This window comes from Drosophila persimilis, unplaced genomic scaffold, assembly GCF_003286085.1.
Source record: "Drosophila persimilis strain 14011-0111.01,24,50 unplaced genomic scaffold, DperRS2 tig00000735-arrow-arrow-pilon, whole genome shotgun sequence".
Lineage (NCBI taxonomy): Eukaryota > Metazoa > Arthropoda > Insecta > Diptera > Drosophilidae > Drosophila > Drosophila persimilis.
The window spans coordinates 185,255-210,200 of NW_020825346.1; the positions used below are offsets into that span (position 1 = coordinate 185,255).

At 47.4% G+C, this 24,946-nt stretch overlaps 3 protein-coding genes across 6 annotated transcripts in view; 2 read left to right on the top strand and 1 right to left on the bottom strand.

Annotated features, from left to right (window-relative positions):
- Window positions 1–20,046, bottom strand: part of LOC6599299 (potassium voltage-gated channel protein Shaker) — a 105,601-nt gene extending 85,555 nt beyond the window's left edge. For both annotated transcript variants that reach the window (XM_026992457.1, XM_026992456.1), the window contains exon 1: window positions 18,705–20,046. In XM_026992457.1, the coding sequence (XP_026848258.1) occupies window positions 18,705–18,850 (146 nt within the window). In that variant the 5' untranslated portion in view covers window positions 18,851–20,046. The remainder of the gene's footprint in view (window positions 1–18,704) is intronic.
- Window positions 1,944–6,393, top strand: LOC6599280. 2 transcript variants are annotated; one of them, XM_026992453.1, is made up of 15 exons: window positions 1,944–2,102; window positions 2,484–2,950; window positions 3,012–3,190; window positions 3,269–3,856; window positions 3,915–4,199; window positions 4,271–4,399; window positions 4,471–4,645; window positions 4,715–4,830; window positions 4,902–5,010; window positions 5,090–5,181; window positions 5,249–5,466; window positions 5,535–5,631; window positions 5,709–5,851; window positions 5,911–6,147; window positions 6,213–6,393. In XM_026992453.1, exons 1-15 carry the CDS (start codon window positions 2,097–2,099, stop codon window positions 6,294–6,296), a joined length of 2,925 nt encoding a protein of 974 aa, XP_026848254.1. In that variant the 5' UTR covers window positions 1,944–2,096; the 3' UTR covers window positions 6,297–6,393. The 2 variants fall into 2 exon arrangements, with proteins under 2 accessions (XP_026848254.1, XP_002024245.2); XM_002024209.2 differs by having other exon boundaries at window positions 2,487–2,950.
- A 2,337-nt stretch (window positions 20,047–22,383) lies between the features above and the next one.
- Window positions 22,384–24,212, top strand: LOC6599282. Of its 2 annotated transcripts, none has more exons than XM_026992475.1 (3): window positions 22,384–22,715; window positions 22,767–23,557; window positions 23,611–24,212. In XM_026992475.1, the coding sequence occupies exons 1-3, from the start codon at window positions 22,430–22,432 to the stop codon at window positions 24,169–24,171; spliced, it is 1,638 nt and encodes a 545-aa protein (XP_026848276.1). In that variant the 5' UTR covers window positions 22,384–22,429; the 3' UTR covers window positions 24,172–24,212. The 2 variants fall into 2 exon arrangements, with proteins under 2 accessions (XP_026848276.1, XP_026848277.1); XM_026992476.1 differs by having other exon boundaries at window positions 22,776–23,557.
- Window positions 24,213–24,946: the final 734 nt, after the last annotated feature.

Below are 24,946 nucleotides of genomic sequence, written 5' to 3' on the forward strand. Positions count from 1 at the left end.
ATTTGTCATTTGCCATGGGGCCAGAGCTGGGGCCAAATTAAGCGATGTGTAATGGCTCTTTTCCTTTGGTCTGTTCTCTGTTGTCTGGAGATTTTCCCCCATTTCCTTTGCGGTTGCTTTGCTTTACCTTCGGCATTCAGTTCGAAGACCATCATCTTGACATTTTGATTTATTGACTATACGCTGATGTAGGGCTTCACTGAGAAAAAAAAAAAAAACACATTCATATTTTGGAAATTGATGGGAAGAACATTTCCAAAAGCCCATGATCGGAATAGACTCTGCTGTGGGGAGCCAGAAGCTATTAAGATATCTATTCCAGGTATACTCTCAGCTCGAAACAGTTTTAGTTTCCTTCAGACAGAAGAATTCAAGGATCCTGCATCATTTCCGTGATTCATTCAGAATCTGGGCTTTGGCTTTTTCCCTCAGTGTCGTAGCTGTTGCTGTGACGGCTTGTTGCTGATGTTCTTGGCACTGAGCCGCTTGCCAGTTGGACGCCCGATCCCCACCCGTACCCGGAACAGGGCCACACTGGTGCTGCTCGTCAGCTGCCAAATTACGCGCTGGCATTGGCCTTTGTCGTGTGGCATGTTTGTGCAACTAATGCAGAAGTTCAGCCGGCCAAAGTGGATGTTCAATGTTGAATGTTTGGCTCCTTGATGCAGGTCCTGGAGCCACCATCACCGGCACCGGCACCGTCACCGCCGCCGCCATCCTGTTAACGAGCTTGTTACGGCTCATTGAGCATCGGCTCGTGCCGGTGTAGGCATTGGGCCAATGCAAATTGAATCCAGATTCGGTTGCCGCCTTCGAAACGGAAATGCAAATGAAGCGCAAAGCGAGCCACTAGCACGTGCAGTGGTCGATGTTCAAGCCCCCTTCAATTATGCTCTGACATTTATTTAACACTTTAATTAAGTGAAAGGTCTCTAGTAGCCCCTGCTGAACAATCCACATACTGAATACTCTTCAGGAGAACTGCTACCGAAGAACTGGCAAGGATACGAATACCAGACAGGCAGGCGATACATCAAACGATAAATGGAAACGATAAAGAGGCTCTTTCTGATTCAAACCCTTCATTCAGTGGTATTCAGTGGCAAGTGGCACCTTTTGGGGAAATTAGCTACTGATATTTGTTCATCTATATCTTTTTACTGGTATTCCCAATGCAATCCGTCCCCAAAGCCTGGGTTTGTTCGCCGTTCCCCAAAGTTCAACTTCTTACTTGTTGAGGATATGGCTGAAGTTTTCCACCCGCCACCCATCGTACGAAACTCCAGACTTTGGCCAACTCCTCTTCCTCCCTCTCTCTCTCTCTCTCTCTCTCTCTCTTGCTCTCTCTCTCTCTGCGGCCTCTTTTGGGCCTCTGTGTGCATCCCATTGTTGATTTACCGTTAGCTGCTACCGGAAGATAGAGGAAAATAGAGGCCACGGCGCAGGCGTCGAATCGCAGAGAGGCCCCAACAATCACTCTCTCTCTCTCTCTCTCTCTCTCTCTCTCTCACACTATATTCCTCTATATTTTCCTTATTTTCAGATATATACGATTATATTGGAAGAATCATTTGCCATTTGCCAGAGATTTTCCACAAGATTTCCTTTAGTTTTCTTAAATTAGCAGAAATCAAACGAATTTCCAAATTTCCCAAAAGTCTTCGATTAATTTATGGTGCACGTAAAGCTGTCAAGAGATATAGCCATGGGTTATATCTAGTTATAGACTCGATTTGTTATCGCTCCCTCGCTCATGCTTTTCCGCTCGCCCTCTCTCTCTCTCTCTTTGTCGCGCTCTCATTTGTGAGAGAGGGAGAGAGAGAAAGAGTGCGTGGGAAAGTTGCCGGCTATGAAAAGCGGAGCAAAAACGGAGGCCCACATCCAAACTGTCACTCAGTCGAGCATTAGACGCCAACGCGTTCGGTCACCAGCTCTCTCTTTCTTTCACTATCTTTCTTTCATTCACACTCACACTCTCTCTCTCTCTCTCTCGCCCGACCGCCCGACCGCCTGCCTGCCTGTGGTCGTCCCGTCCCTCCCTCCGCTCTCTATGCGGAAAAGTGTGAAAAAGTTTTGGTAGCGAGCGGCTCTTATGTATGCACGTACGTACAACAAAATTTCCATCAAACAAAACACAAAACACAAATCGAGTCGAGTCGAAACTGCATTTTCATTTCCATTTCCATTTCCATTTGCATTTTCACTTGAGGCTGCAACAATATGTTGCAAGTGGGATTAGAACGCAGGAGGAGAGACAGACAGTGCGTCCCCGTTCCAGAGGGGCTTTCGATAGTTTTAAAATTAGACCGAGTTTTCCCCACCGCCACACACTCTTCCTCCCTGCCTTTCCTTCATTCAATCATTTTTGTTTTTTGTGATCTAAAAATATGGATATTTTATTTTCGAACTGCACTCGCGCTCCATAAATCAAAATCAAAATCCCACCGCAATCAAACCACAAATTTCACATTCGATTTCGGCAGCAGCCTCGCGGCAAGCACAGCGGCTACAACATGTTTCTGGCCGTCAACCAGAGTCTCCACAATGCCAGCAAGAAGAAGAAGAAGCGACGCTCCATGCAGCAGGATGAGGACGAGACCGCGTCCACGTCCGCCGCGACAGCAACAAATGCGGTGAAGCCGCGGCGTCTCGAGTCCGCGGCCTCCAGTGACCATCTGGTGGGCGACACAGAATCGACTGCTGGTGCTGCGACTGCCAACAAGGCGGCCACTTCACTGACACTCGTCTACATCTATTTGGGGGCCCTCACCCTGATCCTGGCCAGCCTCGCCATCGTCTTCTACACGCACACACAGCAGGATCCCCCACCGACGCAGATCTCGAGCTCGCTGTTTCGCGCACAGTTCCAGGCGGAGCTGCAGCGATCACAGGATGCCCTGCGAGCGATGGTCAGCCAGATAATCGAAGCGGATCATGAGCGGGAAACAAGGTATGTCCTCCCCCGTTCGGGATTGGCAAGCTTCATTCCAATCTTTGTTCTCTCTTGACAGCACCGCCAGTACCACGCGAAAGATCAGCAGCAGCAGCAGCGGCGGCGGCAGCGGAGAGGTGAAGAACGAGCGCAAGTTCACGGACAATCTGATCGGTCACGCCCCGCGCGCCTCAGAGGAGAAGCGGATGCGGATGCGAGTCCGGCGGGACATTGCCTCGTCGCCCGCCTCGATGCACGGCAAGGCTCGATGAAGAAGAAGAGGGGACGCCTCGCCTCTCGAAATCCCACTAACCAATCTCTTTCTGGCACTTGCAGCGGACCCACTGATCGAGTTCTTCAATCCGAACCACCGCATGGCGCTCGAGGAGCAGGACTCAGAGATCCGCAAGCGGACCGGCCAGAAGGGTGCGGCCCCCGGCGGCGACGAGTGGATCTACCTGAACACCTACTGCCGCGTGCCCGAGAAGATCATCACGGGCTTCTGCAAGGGCACCCAGGACTACTGTCCGCCGGCACCGGTGGGTCCGCCGGGTGAGTCGGGCCCCAAGGGTCCCACCGGCAATCCCGGCCTGCCCGGCATTCCCGGCCCGAAGGGCAATCGCGGCGATGTCGGACTGCCCGGCGCCCCCGGCGTCGATGGCGTCGGCCATCTGGGGCCCGCGGGTCCGCGTGGACCCAAGGGCGATGCTGGCGGCGTCGGGCGGTCCGGTCTAGATGGACGGGACGGTGTGCCGGGGGAGCCGGGACTGGACGGCGTGCCGGGACGAGCGGGTGCCGATGGCAAGAACGGACAGCCGGGGCGCGATGGCAAGGACGGGCTGAATGGCAAGGACGGCAAGGATGGGCTGTCCATAACGGGGCCGAAAGGCGCCCAGGGACCACCCGGCGAACGCGGACTCAAGGGTTGGTCTCTTTCATTTCGTTCTGCTTCCAGAGTCAGGAGATCTTTCACTTTCCACAGGCATTGCTGGTCCGCGCGGACGTCCTGGAAAGCCGGGCACCAACGGCACGCCCGGAGTTCCCGGCATCAATGCATGGAAAATGCAGTTCCCCAATGGCAGCTCCTCGAACGATCTGCTGATACCGCCCTCGATAACAGATCTGCATGCACCGGACTTCCATCGCACGGTAATTGTGGAGGAGGGGCGATCCCTGAACCTTAGCTGCACGGCCACCGGCAGTCCCCAGCCGCAGGTGGAGTGGCGTCGCGAGGACGGTCGCACCATCAACGTCAATGGAATGGAGAGTGAGTAGACTCCTTGCGGAATGGAGCGAGCACCCACCTAAGGACCCCTCTAAGCATTGATCCTATCTCAGTGGCCTCCATTAGCGGACAGTTCCTGAAGTTCACGAACATCACGAGGCACCAGATGGCGGCCTACACATGCTATGCCAACAATGGGATTGCTCCCGTCGCCAATGCGACCTTCATCGTGGAAGTTCACTGTAAGCGAGATCTCCTGTACCTCTGCCAGTACCTGTAGCTGTACCTTTCTTCTCATATTTTTCCTTAAAAGTTGCTCCCATGATCTCGGTGTACCGACAAATGATCTACGCGGAGTACCAGAGCAGTGCCACGCTGGAGTGTCTGGTGGAGGCCTTCCCCGAGGCCATACGCTACTGGGAGCGGGCCTACGATGGCAAGATTCTGGACCCCAGCGAGAAGTACAGCATCGAATCGTATCCGGATGGGTAAGTGTCCCCCCACCCAGAGATCTCGCACTGTCCGAGAACTGAACTGCGATCTGCGGATTGTTTCAGTTTCAAGACATCTATGCGGCTGACCATCAACAACCTGCGAAAGGACGACTTTGGCTACTATCATTGTGTGGCACGCAACGAACTGAATGCCACCATGGTCAACTTTGAGATAGCACGTGAGTAGACAGGATCCCTGCGGATTGACAGAGACTCTACTTGTCCTTTGACTCTTACTCTCCGAAACTAGCGCAAGATCCGAACAGCGAGACCCCGTATGTGGGCAACAGCATCAAGGTGTACGGCCAGCGACCGCCGGAGAGCGAGTGCCCCGTCTGTGACCAGTGTCCGGATCCCAGGTATACCCAGCCGCCTGCTTTTCCCCCTGATACACAGAAGCACAGATACACATGTACACATCCTCCAATGCTCTTTCAGCCTGTACCAGTGCAAGGACTCCATACTGAACAACTTTGAGATCCAGCCGACAGGAAACCTCAGCTATCCGGGGCTGCCCAAGCGACCCAAGAGTGAGTATCCCAGCCAGGATCCCATCAGCAAGCCCCATTTGTACGTACGAGTATCCTATACTTGCAGCTTGCTATCTATATGCCGTTGGCAAGCCCGTGTTCCACAAGGTCGTTAACGAGAAGTTTGGATCGTGGCTGCGAGACCCAGCGCCGGACAGCGATCGAGAGAAGACGTTCGTGACGAACGAGAACGATCCGTACAATCTGTTTGAGTTCACCACGCGGATACAGTACCGCATGAACAGTGTGCCCAGGCGCAAGTACGAAATTCCCGAGGGTTTCCATGTGAGTATCGATATACTTATATATATATATAGAAGGTAGATCCAAAGACTGTTGCTCCTCCCCTTCAGGGCAACGCTCATGTGGTGTTCAATGGCTCGTTCTACTACCACCAGAGGAACTCCGATCTGGTGGTTAAGCTGGATCTTATAAGCCTCAAAAAGATAAGTACGTAGTCCCACACACACACAGACACACACACATTCCGAGACATTCTTTTGATGTCGGGAGGTCCTTTCTTGTAGCCACCCAATTGCCCTACGCGGGAGTGGCGGCCTCAAACCGACTCTACGCCACGGACTTCAACTTCATGGACTTCAATGTGGACGAGGTGGGTCTGTGGGTCATCTACAGCACCTACAACTCCAACAACACTCTGGTGGCCAAGGTGCGTAGAGTATCCTCTCTTAGATGTTCGTTGGAATGAGTTCGTTTCCCTTTTCGCAGCTGGATGCGGAGACCCTGAAGATGCAGTACAACTTCAATATAACCTTGGACCATCATCAGTTCGGGGAAATGTTCATTGTGTGCGGCAACCTTTATGCCATCGACTCGGCCACCGACAAGAACACACAGATCCGATATGTGGTGGACCTCTATAAGGGTAAGCTGCTCAACACGAATCTGCCGTTCTCGAATCCCTTCAGCCACACCACCACCGTGGGCTACAATCCCTTGACAGTGGTAAGTGATCCTTTGGTATTTGCCTTGGAAGGGAGGTTCCCACAATCCACATTCCACTTCCGCAGGAACTCTACTCGTGGGACAAGGGTAATGCACTCACATATCCCATACGCTACAATGAGCAGCGCCTCATCTCCGACAACAGTTAGGAGATCTATAGATACAATAAATCCACAGCTCAAATCTAAAGTACATTATAAGGCACACACACACAATAAATAAATGAGAATTGTTTTTTTCCCACAATCCAAACTCTGTCCCTCTCCATGTGTCTCCGCCTGAGATCATTCGATTGTTTGTTCACTTGGTTCTCAAGTCTGGCGCTTCGCTAATTGCAAAAGCCATCGAGGGAAAGTGGAAAAGATCTGCGGGTGTGAAATGCAAATTTGCGAACGGACCAATGCACTTGCAGGTGCAACAAAGTATTTGCCAACGAAGCTACACTGAGAATAAAGCAGGTGAGTCTTCGAGTCGAATCGAAGGAAGGAACAAAGCCTTTAATGGGATCTGTGTCATTGTATCACTGATAACAGATCGTGCGGGAATGGCCCCTTTAAATGGCATTTCAAATCAAATGATGGAACTACCGATTCCCACCCAAAGCGTGACGTGGAAGCACTGCTTTCAAGCAGTCCAAATCGGCTAAGAGAGGTGCTTGCTGCCAGAAGAACGATAGGTGAAAAAGCTGGCTATTGTTAGATAATTCGCAAAGCTTTTTGCCTTTAATGTATATAGATTCCTTCCCAACCCCCCTATGCATCATCTTTAATTGTCTACTCCTCTTGTCCTTAAACCTTAAACTCAGTTATTCGTATCGTGCCCTTTGCCTTCCACCTGTCCATCAAATCACATAGTAAATCATCCTCTAAATGACGAGGTAAATCCATTAGCTGCCACTCCACCGTACCTCGTGTGCCCCGCTCCATTCGTGTCCATCTCTCCCTCTCCCTCTCCCTCTCTCCCTCTCTCTCTCTCTCCCTGTCGCTTCCCCCGTTGCCAATTAGCAGCGATAATGTTGACATTATCCGAGGAAACGAGGACCGTTTTCCATTAATTATGCCTGCTTAAAAATGGCCCAGACCTGGACCTGGACCTGAACCTGGACCTGGCACTGGAATGGCTGCCAAATTGCAGCAACAAGTTCCCATGCCCCAGCCCCTTCCCTGCCTCTCATTTTCTGAGACGTGCCACAGTGTGATGAGGCAAGGAGGCAGGGGCATGCCGTGCGTTTGCCAGTTCGGTTTGAGTTAATTTTCTGGCATCCTTGCCACAGCTGTCGATGATGGGGTCGATGGGGATGATGGCGGGAATGGCTCACTGACGAGGGGGCGTGTAGGGGAGCCTGCAGACATTTTGACAAGCCTCATATTGGCAGACTGACAGAGTGACAGACCAATGGACGGACAGACTGACGGCTTGTATATTCGCGGTGCTACGAATATTCCTATGAAGCAATTCCCCCCTCTCCCACCGCACACCCCACTCCCCCAGCGCGATGTGCGTGACAGCGAGTTGCAGGAACCAGTTTCCGTCTCTCGTCAATTTCGGTTACATGTTTGACAATTTGCATTTTTCGTTTGCCTCTGGCATTGCAGTATAAGCATTTCCCCTTGCCCCACCTCCATCCCACCTCCCGCACATCAACTTTGTGCAACATTCCTGCGACCCGCTTTGGCCATTGTCTGAACAATTTCCCATTGCATTTTCCGATTCCTTTTGTCATCGCCCACGGAATGTGCTCCTCCACACTGGCACGCTGGCAGACTGGCAGAGTCACGGCTTACGATGCCTGTGGTAGTGGCAGTGGCAGCGACTATGGATATCGATGCGGAGGCGGCATGCGGCATGCGGCGGGTACGACTGCGATTCTGATTGTAACTCTGGATGGCGATTGTGGATGGAACTGTCGATATCTGGCCAGAGAGAAGTCACTGCTGGAATTGCCAAAGAGTGCGCTTTAATTGAGACTTTCGAATTGGTTTTGGGTTTGAGGTCCTTCAGTCGTTTTAACAGCGGGCGGTGGGGAAACATACTCGTACGCACGGACGTGCTGGGATTCGCGAAACGAATGCAGACGGCTACAGCGATGCCCCTTTAAAGCGGCAGCAAAGATATGCAATCAAAAATATCAAAGGAATAAAGTATCGAAAGGAAATTCCAAAAATCATGTAAATAACTTTGCATCGGCGAAAGCCTTGCTCCAAATGGGGGAAGCAATTAACAAAAATTTGGCCCTGTAGAGGGTCCATTTTGCACTAAAGAATCCTTGCCAATTAAGGCATAGTACAGTATCGGAAGATTCATTCGGGACTACAGTGGTGGAGTAGTGGCAAATTAAATCTCACATCCCACATATCTTGAGGCTCTTGAGGGCTCGATTGAAGCACCATCTGTCGACAGTCGATCATCAATCAATTAGCATCATCAACCTTGTTGGCCTCTGGCTCTGGCCTCTCTCTGCACAAGTGTTTTGATTTATGCAATTTTAAATATATATATTTCATACTTTTATCTTGCTCTGTTGAATTGGCTTTCGTTTTTCTTCGTTGGCCAAATGCCAGCGGAAGCGTTTGACTTGGCTAAGCTTTCTCCCCGTCCTTCTCTTTCTCTTTCGCTTTCACTTTCACTTTCTCTGTATCATTTTTCATTTTCAAAAACCCAAAACTGGTCGCCTAAGGATGGGGTATATCGTGTTACCCAGGCTGTATGTGACCATCAGATGGAATATTGTTTGTTAAAGGGTATCCCATAGTTGGCAGCTATTTCCAACTGAGGCCCAGCTGCGGCTGCCGGTTTGTAAGGATAATGCGCTCTTGTCAAATTGCCAGCAGAGAACTTTGATAGAGGCTGATGTGGAGATGGAGATGGAGATGGAGGAAGCAGCCAAACACTGGAGCAGATGTTTGACGCTAAGCGCATTTGGCAGCTGCTTTCGCTTTCGCTTTCTCTCTCTCTCTCTCTCTCTCTCTCTCTCTCTCTCTCTCTCTCTTTTGAGAATCTGTTGGATCCAGGAGTCCACAGCGTCCATCGCGCAAAAACATCAAATGATTTTCATGCTTCAGCGGTGCCAGATCCGCTTCCTCCAGTCACCCCCCCCCGCGCTGCCAGCCCACTCCCCGGTGGTTGCACCCCCCCCTCCACCCTCGCTCACCGTCAGGGACTGACTTTAGTCGTGTGTTTAGCAACAGTTTGCTTCATTAAATTGCAAACGAGCTACACGCTTCGAGTGTCTCCTGGGAAGCGCAGGAGATGGACAAGTAAAAGGGGGCCCAAGAAGGCTCGAGAGACAGGGACAGAGAAGGGGAAAGGGAGAGGGAAAGAGAGGGATCAAGGGAGTGAGAGAGGGTTGGGTGCTCACTTTTTAATCAAAATGCAAAATGTAATTTGGTCTTTTAACATGAACATGAACGTGTGCAGGTCACTGAGCCATAAAGACCCATACAATTTCATGGCTAAGGCTACCATCCAGGCAGAGAGAGAGAGAGAGAGACAGAGCAATTACCAGGAGCCAAGAGCCAGGAGCCAGGACTAAGCAGGCAGACACAACGGCCACTGTCCAATAATCATGGCCAGAGATGCCAATCGTTGATGCGTTAAATTATTTCTCGTAATAAAACGAGATGCGGGCGGACCATTCAAGGGTAATAGAGGGAGGGGAGGGGTGGCAGAGCCACTAAAACTTTAATGAACCCAACCCCCAAATGTCAAGGATCAGAAGTTGCCTCAGAAGCTAATAACTTTCCTTAAATGCTAATAAATTGAGGGCTAGGAACCAAATTTGAATGTGGGCCCAAGAGCCGTACCAAGAATTTCTAATAACAATTTCCGCAGCTTAAGTTTACTGAATGGAAAGTCCTTTGTGGGTGCCAAATCAGTGCCAACTGGAGGCAGATATTTGGGTGAAAGCTGGAGCCAAACAGACAGGAAGGCCTTACAGGACATGACACATATTTATATGAAGGAGGGAGTCCACTAATCAACACAGATACTCGTATTTTGCAGGGAAAAAACTATAGCTGTGAACCCCCCAACAAGTAGGGAGTGAAACCCATCCATTCGATAAGTGATTTCCGATTACCAAATTGCAAAATATTACCAAAATCAGCATCAAACCCAATAGCGATGAAATTCCAAAACCCAGGACCTCTTAAGCCAATGGTATTTTCCCTTTAACATTCGATTGGCTCTGCAGGGCAAAGGATTCCGATCGTCAGGCCAAAAAGAGGGCTCCAGCCATGGCTGTTAATGTATTGTGGGATGCACAGCTTTTCCATGGCTTTGGGGGGATTGGGGTGGCTGGGACTCAGATCCGGATTTGGATGCGTTTGGGGGAGGGACAGACGGATAGACAATGCCTTTGGATGTGGATGTGCCTCGCTTCGACTGCCTGCCGCGTGCCACAGACAAAGGCAGCAGATGCACAATGCCAGGCAACAGCATTTCTCGAAATAAACCCAACACAAGTGGCAGCCTCTCCTCTTCAGATCTCCCTCCCTCTAAAAGGGGGCGGGTCCTCTGTAGTTTTAAATGCGTTAATTGAGTGCTACGAATGGTCTTTCAGCTTTTTCTGGCTTCCTTTTGTTGTCGTCTCGGGTCTCGGGTCTCGGAGCGCCGCCTCCCAAAGCCAGAGGAAAGTGCCTAATGGCACTGGCACAGGCACAGGGAGAGGAAGAAACAAGGGGCATTCCACTTGTTCTTTGGTAGTCCAAACAACAAATCAAAGTCAAATGGTCAACGAGATCTCTGTCTGTCTCCTACAGGGTAGCACTCTCTGAAAGTTGATTGCCTCAGTTGATTGCCACACTACCACCCACACAGATGGATCCGTCCATCCATCTATCCGTGCCTCCAGTGGGACGGGGAGGGTAGGCAATTGATGAGGTAATACAATACATTACAATTAATATCCAGCAATTAATTAGCATAATCTACTGGCATTTTAATTGCATAAATATTGAAGCACTTCAATAATAATACGAGAAGGGATTGGTGGATTGGGGGACTGGGAGAATTCGTACGAAATTTAATATAGTTTTATGTATCGAAGGCAACGAAGAATGATTCGGCCAGTGCGAGTGCTGGGTATGGGCCTCGTCGAGCACTCGAACGTCCATCGGTGGACGACGGCTATTTGCAGCCGTCTTTTTTATGGCCGTGCAAATTGAAATGTTAGCCAAAATGTTGCCCAACCTCGTTTGGCTGCGACCATCTGAATCGTTTCGCTTTGACACTTTGCGTTTTATGGTCGCCAATAAAATGCCTGTCCACCCTCTGGGCCTCCAACCCCCCCGCCAACGTTCTCTAATGCTTTTCGCGCTTTGCTGCACTTCAGTGGACGCAGTGGAAGGAGTGGACCAGGAGTGGACCAGGAGTGGGTCCAGGAGCAGGACTAAGATCCGAGCCGGTAATGAACTGGCTCCCGGCGCGTGTTATGGCCATGGCCGCTCATTAATTTCGCTTGAGTAAAGTTCAATAGAAGAGCCCCAAAAAAACACCACGCAGCACCCACTCCACCCCACCGCACCCCGCAGACACCCTGACCTCTTCCGGCCCCGAAACAGCCCGTCCGTTCGTCCATTCGCCCCTTCGGGCAGGTGGCAGACAAAGTCCAAAATTTCAACAGGCAAATGAAAAATGATTTGCCAGCCTGTCTAACAAATGGGTCGCAATTTTCGTTGCCTGCACAGGCCGGCCAGGCCTGGGTGTGGCTGTCGCTGTGGCCCGTGGCGGAGTGGCGAAAAGCGCGCTGATAAGCAAAGTCGGCCAGCAGCTTGGCCCAAAACGAATGGCCAGCAATTAGACAGAGCCCCAAGACAAGACGCAGAGGAAGAATGGAGCTAAGTAACGAACGTGTCTCATGCAATCCGCAATCGATGACAGCGACGATAACAGGGTGCCACAGCACACAACACACAACAAATTTCGATAGAGCAACCGTTGATTCCGATCCAATCCGTTATCGATTGGCCGATGGATTGGTTATCGTTTGAATGAAAATTTAACGGAAATCGAACATCTATCGAATTGATATCGATTGTATGGGGCCCTGGAATAACAATACTTAATCGATGATTGAATGGAAAAAGGCTTCCATGCTCCTCCCTCTGGATCTATGTTTCGTTTGGAGCACCCTGTATGGCAGATTCTTCCACTGGCTTTGACAAATCTGAACTAACTTTGGTAGTAATCCACTTCCGGACGGGACCTGCGGGACGGGACCTCAATTAATTTCGCTGCGCCTGGTGCGACCCGTGCGCCTGACAAGTCGATAAGGATGCACGCCCAGGATAACAGTGCGCGTAGTGGACGGGGACTCTCCTTAGAAAAATGGCTGCAGCTTGAGCCCTAATTTTCCCATCAAATTGGGAACAGAATGCTTCGAAAATTGCACTTCCATTTGCCTGAAATCCAAGCAGGTTTTCAGAGTAGTGCAGTGTCCTTCTCTGGAAGTGCAATTTATGATATAATTCAATAAATCTGATTAGCGGACATCTCTCTGTGAGTGGTACGATAGAGCCATCATGTTATCCCAGTTCCAGTCCCAGTCCCAGTCCCAATCCCAGTTGTGGTGACGAGAGGCGGACGCTCAGCTGACATTTCAATTTCAATTTCAATGCAAAATAGATCCGTTGCTGCAGGACGAAAGATATAGGGACTTGTTATGTCCTGTCCTGTCCTGCGCTGTCCTCTCTGTCTGTCTGTCTGTCTGTCGTGCATGTCCTTTTCCGTCCTGTCCATGTCACAGCTTTTGGTGGCATTGGCGTTAAATATTACGACCACAACCGGCCCGACCCAGCCCGATCCCGATGGTTTCGTCAACTTCAACAGTCTTCTCGCATAAATAACGCCCAGGCCACATACTCGCCCAAGAGTGAGAGACACGGGCTTATAAAATATTCATATGTATCGTACATGTCGGACCCAAAAGCCTTTAACAAAGAGAAAGCAAGAGGGAGAGTGGGACTGGGATTGGGAGAGAGCTGCCTGCCCCTAGCAAATGGAAACTGTTTCGTGCACATTTCTATAAATTTCGAGTGGCACGGAAGAGGAATCAGGGACGGGCTACGGGTCTGGGAAATATTTATGCAAATTTCCAAATGTTCAACTGTTGCTTGCCCCAAAAAAATAAAAACAAAAAAAAAGGCAACAAGAACGCGAGCAAGTGGAGAACAGGATAGAAGTAGGGAAGCGGGGACCAGAAGATGAGAGGAGAAAAGGTAAAATAGCAATACTCCTGACAGCAACCGGATCCGCATTCCCGTGCCACGTCTGGGGCCAGGTCTCAAGCTTTTTATGTGAGCCATCATCTGACCTTCGCCGTGTTTATGCATGAAACACCCAAATACCCAACACCCTTCCTCAGAAGAGAGACTGTACTTTCCAATGGGTGGGGCTTCATATATTTTCAAAGGCTTTCTGGGTCCGTCCGCAAACCAGAGACCAGCTGGTGGAGAGTGGAGGGTTGAGGATGGCAAAGCTCAGATAATCTGAATCAATGGATGGCCTGTGGTGCTTCAAGGAACTAGTTCATTTCATGGCAATATGAAAAATGGATAAATGGATCAAGGTACGCTTCATGGCTAATCACTGAGAATAGATTCAATGGATTAGATATTGAATAGATAATTGAAAGAATGAAATACCCCAAGCCCAAAGCAGGGGATAGAGGAATACCAGAGAAATAGTTCCATGGGAACCGGCTGAACAGAACTAATTCACAAACAATTTTATTCATATATCTTTGTTCAGGTACCCGAAACATCTCCTACTCCCTCTGGCACCCAAAAGTACAAGCACAATGGCCAAAGATGGCCAATTTCGAATTCATTTGAATTTTAATCAAATAACTCATGGTCTAATTCGTAAAAGGAACAGAGAGCAGAGAACAAAGAGCAGAAAACAGGAAAACAGAAGAGAAACACGAAATGCGGAATGTAAAGAGCCAGCCATAAATTGCAAAAAACTTGGCACACACAAAAAAAATCCGTCTGAAATCCTGGAAATCATCGCGCAGCTAGCGAGCGTTGCCCAACACTTGCTGCAGCTGCAGAGCTGCAGTTACAGCTACAGTTACAAATGTCCGCCTCCCCCGCCCCGCCCAGCCTCCTGCATAGCCCGACCCAGTGCCCGACAACACTTGAGTGTTGTTGCAGCAACGCAGAGCTGCACTTAAGTCAACCCCTGGCACCCGGGCACCCAACCCCATGACCTGACCTCTCCACTCATATGTTGATGCTGCTGCTGCTGCTGCTGCTCGTGCCACTCCTGTAGATGCAAGCGAGCAAACAACAGAGAAAGAACTACGAGTAAAATATAATATAATAAAAATATTATTATTATCCTTTCATTTTCAAGTGCTTTCCATTGTGTGTGTGTGTGTGTGTGCCACTCTGTGAACGAGTGTAAGTGTGGCTATGGCTGTGGGTGTGCGAAAGTTTATGATACCTTGTATGTGTGTGTGTTGGGTTGCAGCGGATACAGGATGCTGGGATGCTTGGATGCTAAGAGCACATTAGTTGGCAAATTGGGGAACTAGTTCAATTAATCCGCTTGAGCGGGGGCAGAGTGCATGGGGGAGCAATTCAAAAGTTCAATGCCCCTCGAGTGTCAAAGAGAGAGAGAGAGAGAGAGAGAGAGCGAGCGAGAGAGGGCCAATTCTCAGTCGCAGGAGTGAGAAATGGAAATGGCAATAGGGAGGGTACTTTCCAGATGGGAAAGTTGCAATAAAGCTTGAGCTCTGAACTCTGATTTGTCAAAAATGTGCAAACATACAGGAAAAAGGATGTCAAATGGCCTGTACTTAACATATATGGTTCAAAAATATAATTTTATTAGTCTCTGAATCGCAATCTAAAGATAGAAAGAGCAGAGCTGATATAGTATCTATCTACATATCGTATTTACTCGAAAATAGTTCTCTGAAAAGAGCGAAAATTAATCAGGTTCCAGATTCTTCCTTGGGTCTGCATCTTCATCTTTCAATCTATACGGCATCCGCTTGACTCATCTGGCTGCCGGAAGTTGCCTTCCCATTTCGCTTCCTTGAATCCTTGAAACAGAGCACACACACACATACACACACGTGAGAAAGAGATCCAGAGGGATGGGGGAATATTTTTTTAAAAGGGGGATTGCAAGCATATGCCTGTGGAGAATGGGGAATGGATTCGATTTTCGTTTGGGCTTCGGTTTGAGTTTGGCTTCCATTCCGTTGGTGGTTGGGGCGTGTGCAGTGGAATGTATTTGCATGCAACATGGAAATGGAAGAGCGGAAGAGAGAAGTGGGGCAGCAACAAGCTGCATGTGTGTAAATCCATTTATGCTCCAGCGCATTTATAGCCAATTTAAAAGCCCAAAGAGCTGCACTTTCCGATGGCAGCGGCAGCGTCAGCAGCAGCAACAGCAGCCGCAGCCGCATCAACCGAAGGAGAAGGAGAAGGGTGGCACTGCAGCCCCAATGACCAGTTGGATATATCATTTATAGGGCGCTTCAGTTGGATAAACAAGGTGCCCCAGGGACAGAGCGGCAGCGGACAGCCCGACACTCGGAGTACAGCTCAGTCCTCAGCGTTGATTTGTGGTAAATGGCAGAAAAAACGGAAACCAGATGGAGGGGACGGGGACGGGGCCGTGAAGGGCCTTCCCCGCCAACGCCGCCCCAACGCCAATCTTTATAGTACTTTTTTTGTACTTTATTTCGGGTGGACCATGTCCATGTCCTGGGGGCATTCCATTTGCATTGCGGACCATTTAATTGCGCAGTTGGCTCATGTTTTACGACCAATATGCATAACATGGCATCCACAGCCACATCCACATCCACATTCGGTTCAGAGGCAGACACACACACACACACAAACACACCCACGGGTTAAGGGTGCGATGGTGTCGGTGGTGGCCGCAGTGGCCGTTGCATACTTTCGTGCGCAAGCAGTGTCAAACATCCTTGCGCTCTAGCACGTAGCGGGCCCCCACAGCATTGCCACTATGCGCCTAACTATGCAAAACTGTGCTTATTGATGGCCGAATGGTGTCGCGGGGTGTCACACGGCGTGGAAGCAGCAACGGTTGGGGCAGTGCAGTTTGGAACCAGGTTGCAGCACACTTAGCTCTGGACTTGTTTTTGGTCCAGCCTCAAGGCTTCAAGGGTCAGCTCATTCTTCGTTCATTCAATTCATTGAAATTGATGGAAAGGAGGCAGCATTTGGGGACACACTTTAAGTAGAAATGATATAAGAGATCTGCATGAATGCATTTAAGAACCACAATCGATCTACTAGCCAACGAATTTATAATCCCATAATGCCCATTTTGTTTGGTACATTTTGTGTCTTGTATCTGGTATTTTTTTAGTATTTTTTGTTGTATTATTATGTTAGGAAAATATATGTAAAAGGTATAGTATATATTTTCGAATATTTTCTTTTTCCAGATTCGAACCTTTTTCAGTATTTTTTTAGACTAATTTTAAAGTATTTTTTATTGTATTTTTTTGTACTATTTTTGATATTTTTCTAAGGTAGTAGCACTAACCATACAGTATATAGATGTGCCAGTTCATACAACGAAAGTGTCACACACCGACTTGCGCTATCCGTACCCCAGAGTGACGTCATCATGAGTGAGAGAGCGCAGAGAGAACATCTTTGCATGTGTTAGTACACACGCAATATGTTTCGACAAAAATATGTGATTGTATGTCTTTTCAGATTTTTTGAACTCTCTCAGGTCTGATCTGTTTTGCCACCAGCATGTTTTAGTGTATGGGTGCACATGCATTCTCACGTACTTTGCGTGTGTGTGTTTACTATTGCTGGGCGCTAGAACTGAAATTTGAGTTTGGTTCTTGTTTTGGGTCTTTTGATGGTCTGACCTACCGCCACAAAATAAATGAAGAATGGGCAGGGGGTGGGGGTATGGTACACTAGGGCGCGTGAAACAAAATAAAAGCTGTTATTTGTTTGATTTATACCACAAAATATAAAATATTACAATAATATAATTACACATTATAATTATCCTTATATCCTTATAATCCTTATTTTAAACAGGTTGATTATAAATTATAAAAAAATTTGCAAACGCCGTCGGTTCTCGACTATATATAATATAGCTGTTCTATGGCGGGTCCTAACATTAGAACCCAAAAGGCACGAGGGAGCGCGCGGGGTTTCAATTCCCTTTTCGCCTGTACTTCGTCTCTACCGCGACCCCGATGCCCATCGGTTTCGTCTGTTCGGCAATTCTGGACTCTCGAGCCTCAGCACCGTCGAAGCGGTGGTCGCGGATCGCCGATGTCTTTGGAGCGGCACAGTGGGAAAATTCGATTGGAAAATTCTCTATTAGAATTTATCTAAAGCACTCATACAATTTTTTTACTATTTCGGCTGAGTCCCACTGTGCCGCGCCAAAGACATCAGCGACCACGCTGCCCTACGGTTTCAGCACGCAGACGATTCATATTTTGTTTTTGTATTCTTTCTCTCGAGACACACCGACTCGACGCTGACCGGGCAGCAGTAATTTTGAAAACCCTCATGCAATATACGAATGTAATAAACTTTAATATTTATGTGCATATGTATGTACATAAGATATTTTATAATTGAATTAGAAAATTTATGGGTATTGTCCATGAGAGTATTCAAGGTGCGACCGGCATCTAAATTGGTACTTTGCAGATTCCCGTCGGAAAGCGCGCGATTGACAATTGATTTGAAATATATGTAAAACCAATTCCATTTATATTTATGCATATTTATTTAAGTATATATATATTTTTTCTTATATTGTATATTTAGATACATCATTGTTTTAGTTATAATAAACAAAAACGTCGAGAACCGACGGCGTTTGCAAATTTTTTTATAATTTATAATCAACCTGTTTAAAATAAGGATAATTATAATGTGTAATTATATTATTGTAATATTTTATATTTTGTGGTATAAATCAAACAAATAACAGCTTTTATTTTGTTTCCCGCGCCCTAGTGTACCATACCCCAACCCCCTGCCCATTCTTCATTTATTTTGTGGCGGTAGGTCAGACCATCAAAAGACCCAAAACAAGAACCAAACTCAAATTTCAGTTCTAGCGCCCAGCAATAGTAAACACACACACGCAAAGTACGTGAGAATGCATGTGCACCCATACACTAAAACATGCTGGTGGCAAAACAGATCAGACCTGAGAGAGTTCAAAAAATCTGAAAAAACATGCAATCACATATTTTTGTCGAAACATATTGCGTGTGTACTAACACATGCAAAGATGTTCTCTCTGCGCTCTCTCTCTCATGATGACGTCACTCTGGGGTACGGATAGCGCAAGTCGGTGTGTGACACTTTCGTTGTATGAACTGGCACATCTATATACTGTATGGTTAGTGGTAGTAGTTAGTATCTTGTTCTGAAATACATTCTAAGTTCTAAAGTGCCGTTTGTTAACAAAGGAGACGGGAATTTGCTAAGAGCCCATTGCAGACTGCCTCGACTGATATTTGATAGAAAATTCTGAAAACTATATTATTGTAAATATGATTTTCTTGCACTTACTGATTAAGGTTGCGCTCGTTGGAGCCGGACTGACTCTGGACGTTTTCCGTGTGGCGTCGCTCCTTGTGCACGATGCCCATCAGCTTCATCCATGGATTGTTCTGGGAGCCATGGCCTCCCATGCCGCCACTCTGCCACATAGTCATCTTGGCGGCTCTCTTTGCACTCTGACTGTGGCAGTAGTAGCAGCTTTGACAGCAGCTTTAGCCTCCGATCAAAATGATCGAAGCGAAAACAAAATAATAATAAAATAACACCACCAAAATTTGAAGGGAATCACTCGCGATTGGTCTGTTGCTGCTGTTGTTGTCGGAATCGATGTTGGGTTCGGGATCGGGATCGGGATCGGGGTCGTGGACTTTTCCGAACGAAAAAGAAACCTGGCAGTTCCAATATTCTGTCTCCAGCTCCAGTTCCAGTTTCTGTTCCTTTTCCTGTTGCTTGAGAAGAGGAAATGTTATTCAGAGGCCGACTAGGACGCCTTTCCGCATTGAATAACCCTTGGCAACCGTATCTTGCCGTTCGATTTGGATGGAATTGAACTTTGAATTGTTGTTGTCCTTTTGGGCGGCTGGCGTTGCTATTGCATGCTATTTCTTGCTCCTTGGGCAGCAGCAACCTTTGGTCGTTTTCCTATCTCTTTTTAGGCTGCTGCGATTAGTCGTAGCCCTTGATACTGCCTGATCCTGCGCGGTTCCTGCGATATATGGCTCTATCATGCCTTTTCCTTGCTTGATATCATTCGAAGGATTATGTTTTCTCTTTCTCTATAGTTTCCCTTCTTGAATTTTGTATTTTGTTGAGTTTTTGCTTCTCTTGGCCTAATGTCTAAAATTAAGAATCACAATGGGCGTTTTCATCCTCTCCTCTGGGGGTTTTTCTTTTGTTTTGTTTTTTGTTTACTTGTTTTTGTTGTCAATTTTAATTCTAATTATTGTTTCGTCTTGGTTTCGATTTTGTATGCAAAAGTTCTCCCTCTCCTTCTCCTGCGGCTCTCGTTTCTCGCCTTTGCTTGTATAATTTGTCGTCTAGCTACATTTTTCCTTGGCCAAATGTTTTGTCGAAAGGATTGTACCGATAATCGAGTGCATCCACTATTTCATACCCGGTGCTGCTGCCCCACTAGTGTTGGTTAATGGTCAGTGTTGGCAGTTGCCGTTAGATTACGATTACTTCTACTGTTCAGCATAGATCAATGAATCGATTGAGTGGGGGGTCGGGGGTGCATCCAATTTCTAGGTCTTTATACAGAAAGGACATGTCCACGACGACGGCCACTCCACTTTCGTGTACCGGGTATTCAAAACTTTTGCAGGATCTACTATTTACTATTCGTGGTCATAAGTATGTTTTGTTTTTGTTGAACGCCAACCTTGACGAGCTGTAGGTTTTATTAAGATTGCTTTTCGGTTGACGGCTATAGTTTTGCAGTTGTAGCCCTGGAGCCTTGTAGTTGATACAACATAGGATAGGAGAGGCGGTTAGACGATGATATGAGAATTTGCGTGCACAGGCAGCTGGGGAAAACGAGAGAAGAAAGTGAGAAAAATCGTTAATTATTTTGGAATATTTTGAGAGAGTAAAATTTCTATTTATATATATTATATTTTAGCCAAAACTGGTTGGCGGTATGTCTTTATATAGAGCTTCGATCATAGGTACGACACTGCCAGAAGGTGTCGACATTTCGTTTAATGGCCCTCTAGTCCAATCCCCATATTAGGGATCACTGTCGTTCAATTATTACTCATAAAACACATATAAATACAATAATTTGAGCCACCTACGATACGAGTGCTACCACAAGCGCTTAAGGACCGACAATAAGGCACATACAATGTCCTGTCCGAGCACCAGCACAAAGGACTCTTCATCTGTTCAATTATCTCGACGATTTCTGATCATCTCCTACAAACGGGTAATAATCATTTGGCTTATGGGAATGTCCCAATATATTTGCAATTTTCAATCTACCCGCCGGGTGGAGGGAGGGGGGATTGGACACGACTCCCCGACACCTATGCCACCCACAATACGAGCTGCCCCATTTCCCCCATCGGCGTTAAGCAGTTGTTCTCTCCACCAAATCTGACAGCAAACATGAAAGGACGGGTAGGGTCGTCGGTCGTCTGCTAAGTACTCAGAGGAAGACAAGATGAGGGACTGGAGCGTGTGCACATTTGCAATGCCATCAACGTCGCTGTGAGCACATTAAGAAACCATTCCGGCTCGCCTCACTCTGCCACTGCCACTGCCACTGGCACTGGCTGTGGCTCTGTGGCAATGTGGCACTCATCCTGCCATCGTCATCGTCTGCCTCCCACTGGAGGGCGGGGCTGTCGTAACCCAAAGTCATTCCCACCCAGTCGGACACCAGTTATAGCCCCCAGAATACATAATTATAAAATCCAAAAATGGTAATGGGAAAAATGAGGATTGGGGGACGCCCTGACACAGGCTGCAGCTCGATGACAACGTCAACACTTGGTCCCCCCCCCCCCCCCCCCCCCACACACACACACACACACACACAGGCACACACGAAACAGTAATTAATAATCGCAACACTTTCAATTCTCTGTGTGTGAGCCGCATTGATTGCTGCCTAGATGGCATAGCAGGAAGGCCGTTCCAGGACTCAGGGCCCTCGGTAACCAAAACCAGCCCTGGAGCCCGAGCCCGAGCCCGAGCCCGAGCCAGAGCCATACGCCAGAACAGCATCTGTTGGCCAAGACCAACAGCAGCAGCAATTTGTCAGGCAGCAGCCAAAAAAAAATAAATAAATAAAGGAAAATAAAAAGAAGGACAAAAATACCACCAGAAAATACATGGAAAATGGAAATGAAAATGAATTGGAGCACGCTTGAGGACACCGAATAAATTGTATTGCATGTAGAGGGGGCCTTAACCCTCGAATGTGTTGGCTAATTTCATGTACTTTCAAAGATACCGTACAACCATGTACATATGTATGTATAAGGGTAAATGTGAAGTGCCTTGTGACTGACTTCCTGCTAGTTATGGGTATTACAAACGAGTATATCTTGCTCTTATTCTCCAGCTTTAATTGGAGTTGAATTGCTTTTGATCACAGCTCTTTAATAATCATCTATTCATTTATACGATCTCTATTCGTGCGGGAATGACTGGTCTTGCTGATATCTATATTTTATGATAGCTATAGGTATATACGAGTTATTGCTCCTTTTCTTGCACTTATTCCTATATCTTACACCCTGTAATCTGTGAGTGCACAGATACACTGCTGGTCAAAAGAATAAGTACGTAGGTCTCGTGCTTATTTGTTATGGAATAGCTCGAATGTTTCTGAATGCATGGCTGCCAATCTATATATATTATAGATATCACAGGAGTCTGTATACAAAATTGGGTTGCTCTGGCAGAGAGAAGAACGGACAGACTATCTGGCTATAGGGACTCGGCTTCAGAAACGCTTCCTTCTGAGTGTTACACACATCCACCATGAACCTTATATATCCCTTAACTCTTTGAATACTTTCACAATGCATTGTGATGAGAGAAACAAGTAATGAGCAGCAGAGATTTTTTTTTCAATTTTTTGAAAACAAAGTAGGCCTTGATGCCTCGATGTAATTTGGAAATCTGTTACCAAGTAGCATATCATTAGTCAATCAAGGAAACCCGTAACAAACAGACACAGAAATTCAGTTTCCCAACTATACAGGAATTGAAATACTCGGAAAATGGCATTCTATGGCGGAGTCAATACCAAGGGATACTTTATTCCCCTCAAAGAACTGACCAAGGGGATAAAAGCGACTCAGTTGAAGACAGCAAATGGGAAGTGTCCTTCTGAAAAATCTGGCAAACTATCTAATCGATTTAAGGAGGGAACTTCCCAAAGATCACCGACCATACCCGGATGTACATTCCAATTGACCCCTAAATCTGATCGCGTTGGAAGCAAGAAAATGCGGCCTAAGGAAGACTTTCACAAGGATAAAAAATCGTCTCCATTATCATCATCGGGTAAGGAGGTGAAGAAGAAGCTCATAAAGAAAATAAAAACAGTTTCCCCAGGGTCCTCAGCATCGTGTGGGAACCCTCGTAAAAGCGTTCGGCGATCGTTGGGTACCAAAAATTCTTCAGGCTCATCAACGCCTGGAAAAACCTTCCGCAAATCCCAACCCAATGCGGAGAAGACCCGCAAGTCTCCAGCCTCATCATCGTCTGGTAGTAACCGCAAGAAGAACATCCACAAATCTTCGTCTTCTTCATCGCTAGGAGGGACATTTAACAAGGACTCTCGCATGAACATGAAGGGATCACCAGAGATGAAGAAACCGATGTCCTCTCCATATTCAAAAGCGGTCTTTCGTGGAATTAGCCGCATGAATAGGAAGAAGCAATCGTCGGAGAGCTGCAAGTCGACATCGACGGATGAAGGGTTTCATGGATCGAAACTCATCAAAACTAAGCAATCAACGAATTTAAATTTTTCTCCACTGTCATCGTATGATGACATGAATAACAATCTAATGATTTCGCTTTCACCGATATCTGAACGCGCTTCTTCTGATGACGCATCTCCTCGCATGATGAGACAACGGTCGTCAGACTTCCATGTATCAATGTTTGATTCGTCCCCGGATTCATGTAAATCCGAAAAGAAGCCGACACTTCTGGATTCGACATCTGATGAGCTCCGCACCAGGAAGACACTTTTGAATTTGATGCACAAATCGCATCTGCGCACTTCAACATCGGTGGCATCAATGCTTGAGATTGAAGATGGCGATACTGCCACAAACAAAAGTAGTCCCATATCGCAGAAGGAAACACCAAAGTCTCCGAAAGAAAATCATCTTAAGGTACGATCCACTCCCCAACGAATTTCCCATTCTAATCCTAATGGTTCCCACAGGAAAATGTGAAGGCCTGGGCCATGACCTACGACGACTGGCTGGCATACAAGCGCATGCAGCGCAAGGAGCAGAAGCACCGACAGATGGAAGAACGCGCCGCCAAAGATTCTTACGCTGCTCAGCGTAAGGAAATATCCCAGATGGTCTACCAGATGTGGCTGAAGAACAAACAACGTGAGGAGGAGGAACAACGCGTTCAGAATCACACACAGCTAGCGGCTCTCAATGCCAGCTCTTCGCTGAAGGGTAATCCCATAACAGTGACCGCCGCTGCCAAACCCCATCGCAATATATCCAAGGAGGAGATAAATCAGGAGCTTGAGAGCTGGCGTTTGAAGAAGATCCAGATGCAGAAGTCGAAGCGCCAGGAGGAAAAACTGGCGAAGATTAAGCACGAACAGGATCTATTTCATCGCCAGACACAGTCCGCAATGGCAATTAAGAAGTGGTTCAGCACTGTCCACAAGAAGCCCAAGCCGGTGCCAATGAACCAGGGCATCGACTCGTTGCGTGGCACTATCTCAGACCTGTATATAAATCCTCAACCTTGGATGCAGTAAAACAAATATTTTTAGTTCGTTAAAAAAATAAAAAAATTCAAAATGGAGCTTAGGCATTTATCTACTGATCATAAAACAATTCTAGAGGCACTATCTTAATCATAAGATAGCAAAAAAACTCCATTATTAGACTTTACAGAATCCGGGAAGAACCCGCTCCTCCAGGCCCCCCTTTTTTGCATAAGAAAAGAATCATCTTTCACTATCTTTCATCCTGAGATAAAAGGTGAAAAAAGGTGCCAGTCGAAAGATAAATCGCCTCGTGTTTAGTGGTTAAAACAATGAAAGCCCTCCAATCCCTCGAGTGGGCCGCTTGCTGTGCCCATAAATAATGCAATGGAGAAAACCAGGGGACGGGAACCCGAGGACCATTCAGCATAAGACAAAGACAGGTTCAAAGGATGGGGGGTGTCGCTTGGGGTCATTGGAGCAATCGGTGTGTACGGGGTTTATGCTCAGACAATGAACCGACCAGATATTTATCCCACTGATGTCGAGTGATCAATAACCAGGAGGTGGGAATGGTAGGGGCAGGGAGGGAGGCAGCAGACTCCCCATGCGCGATGATGATGAGTGATGTGCGAGGCATTGAACAATTGCCAAAGAAAAGGAGCGAATAAAGTGGATTAGAACACGGAAAAACCCAAAAGAAAGGAACAAGAAAGATGGAAGGCACAGTCTCAGGCCTCTCCCTCTCATACAGCCTATATTCTGCCAGAGCCTTTGTTTCATTGGGAAACATTTAGCCAATAACATCATGAAACCACCTAAGTCT

Bases quoted from the DNA above. Each gene is read 5' to 3' on its own strand.
- LOC6599280 (XM_026992453.1), top strand. The intron at 4,646-4,714 runs GTAAGTGTCCCC...GGATTGTTTCAG, and splicing joins ATCGAATCGTATCCGGATGG to TTTCAAGACATCTATGCGGC. The intron at 5,852-5,910 runs GTGCGTAGAGTA...CCCTTTTCGCAG, and splicing joins ACAACACTCTGGTGGCCAAG to CTGGATGCGGAGACCCTGAA.
- LOC6599282 (XM_026992475.1), top strand. From the start codon at position 22,430: ATGGCATTCTATGGCGGAGTCAATACCAAGGGATACTTTATTCCCCTC. The intron at 22,716-22,766 runs GTAAGGAGGTGA...CAGTTTCCCCAG, and splicing joins GTCTCCATTATCATCATCGG to GGTCCTCAGCATCGTGTGGG. The intron at 23,558-23,610 runs GTACGATCCACT...TGGTTCCCACAG, and splicing joins CGAAAGAAAATCATCTTAAG to GAAAATGTGAAGGCCTGGGC.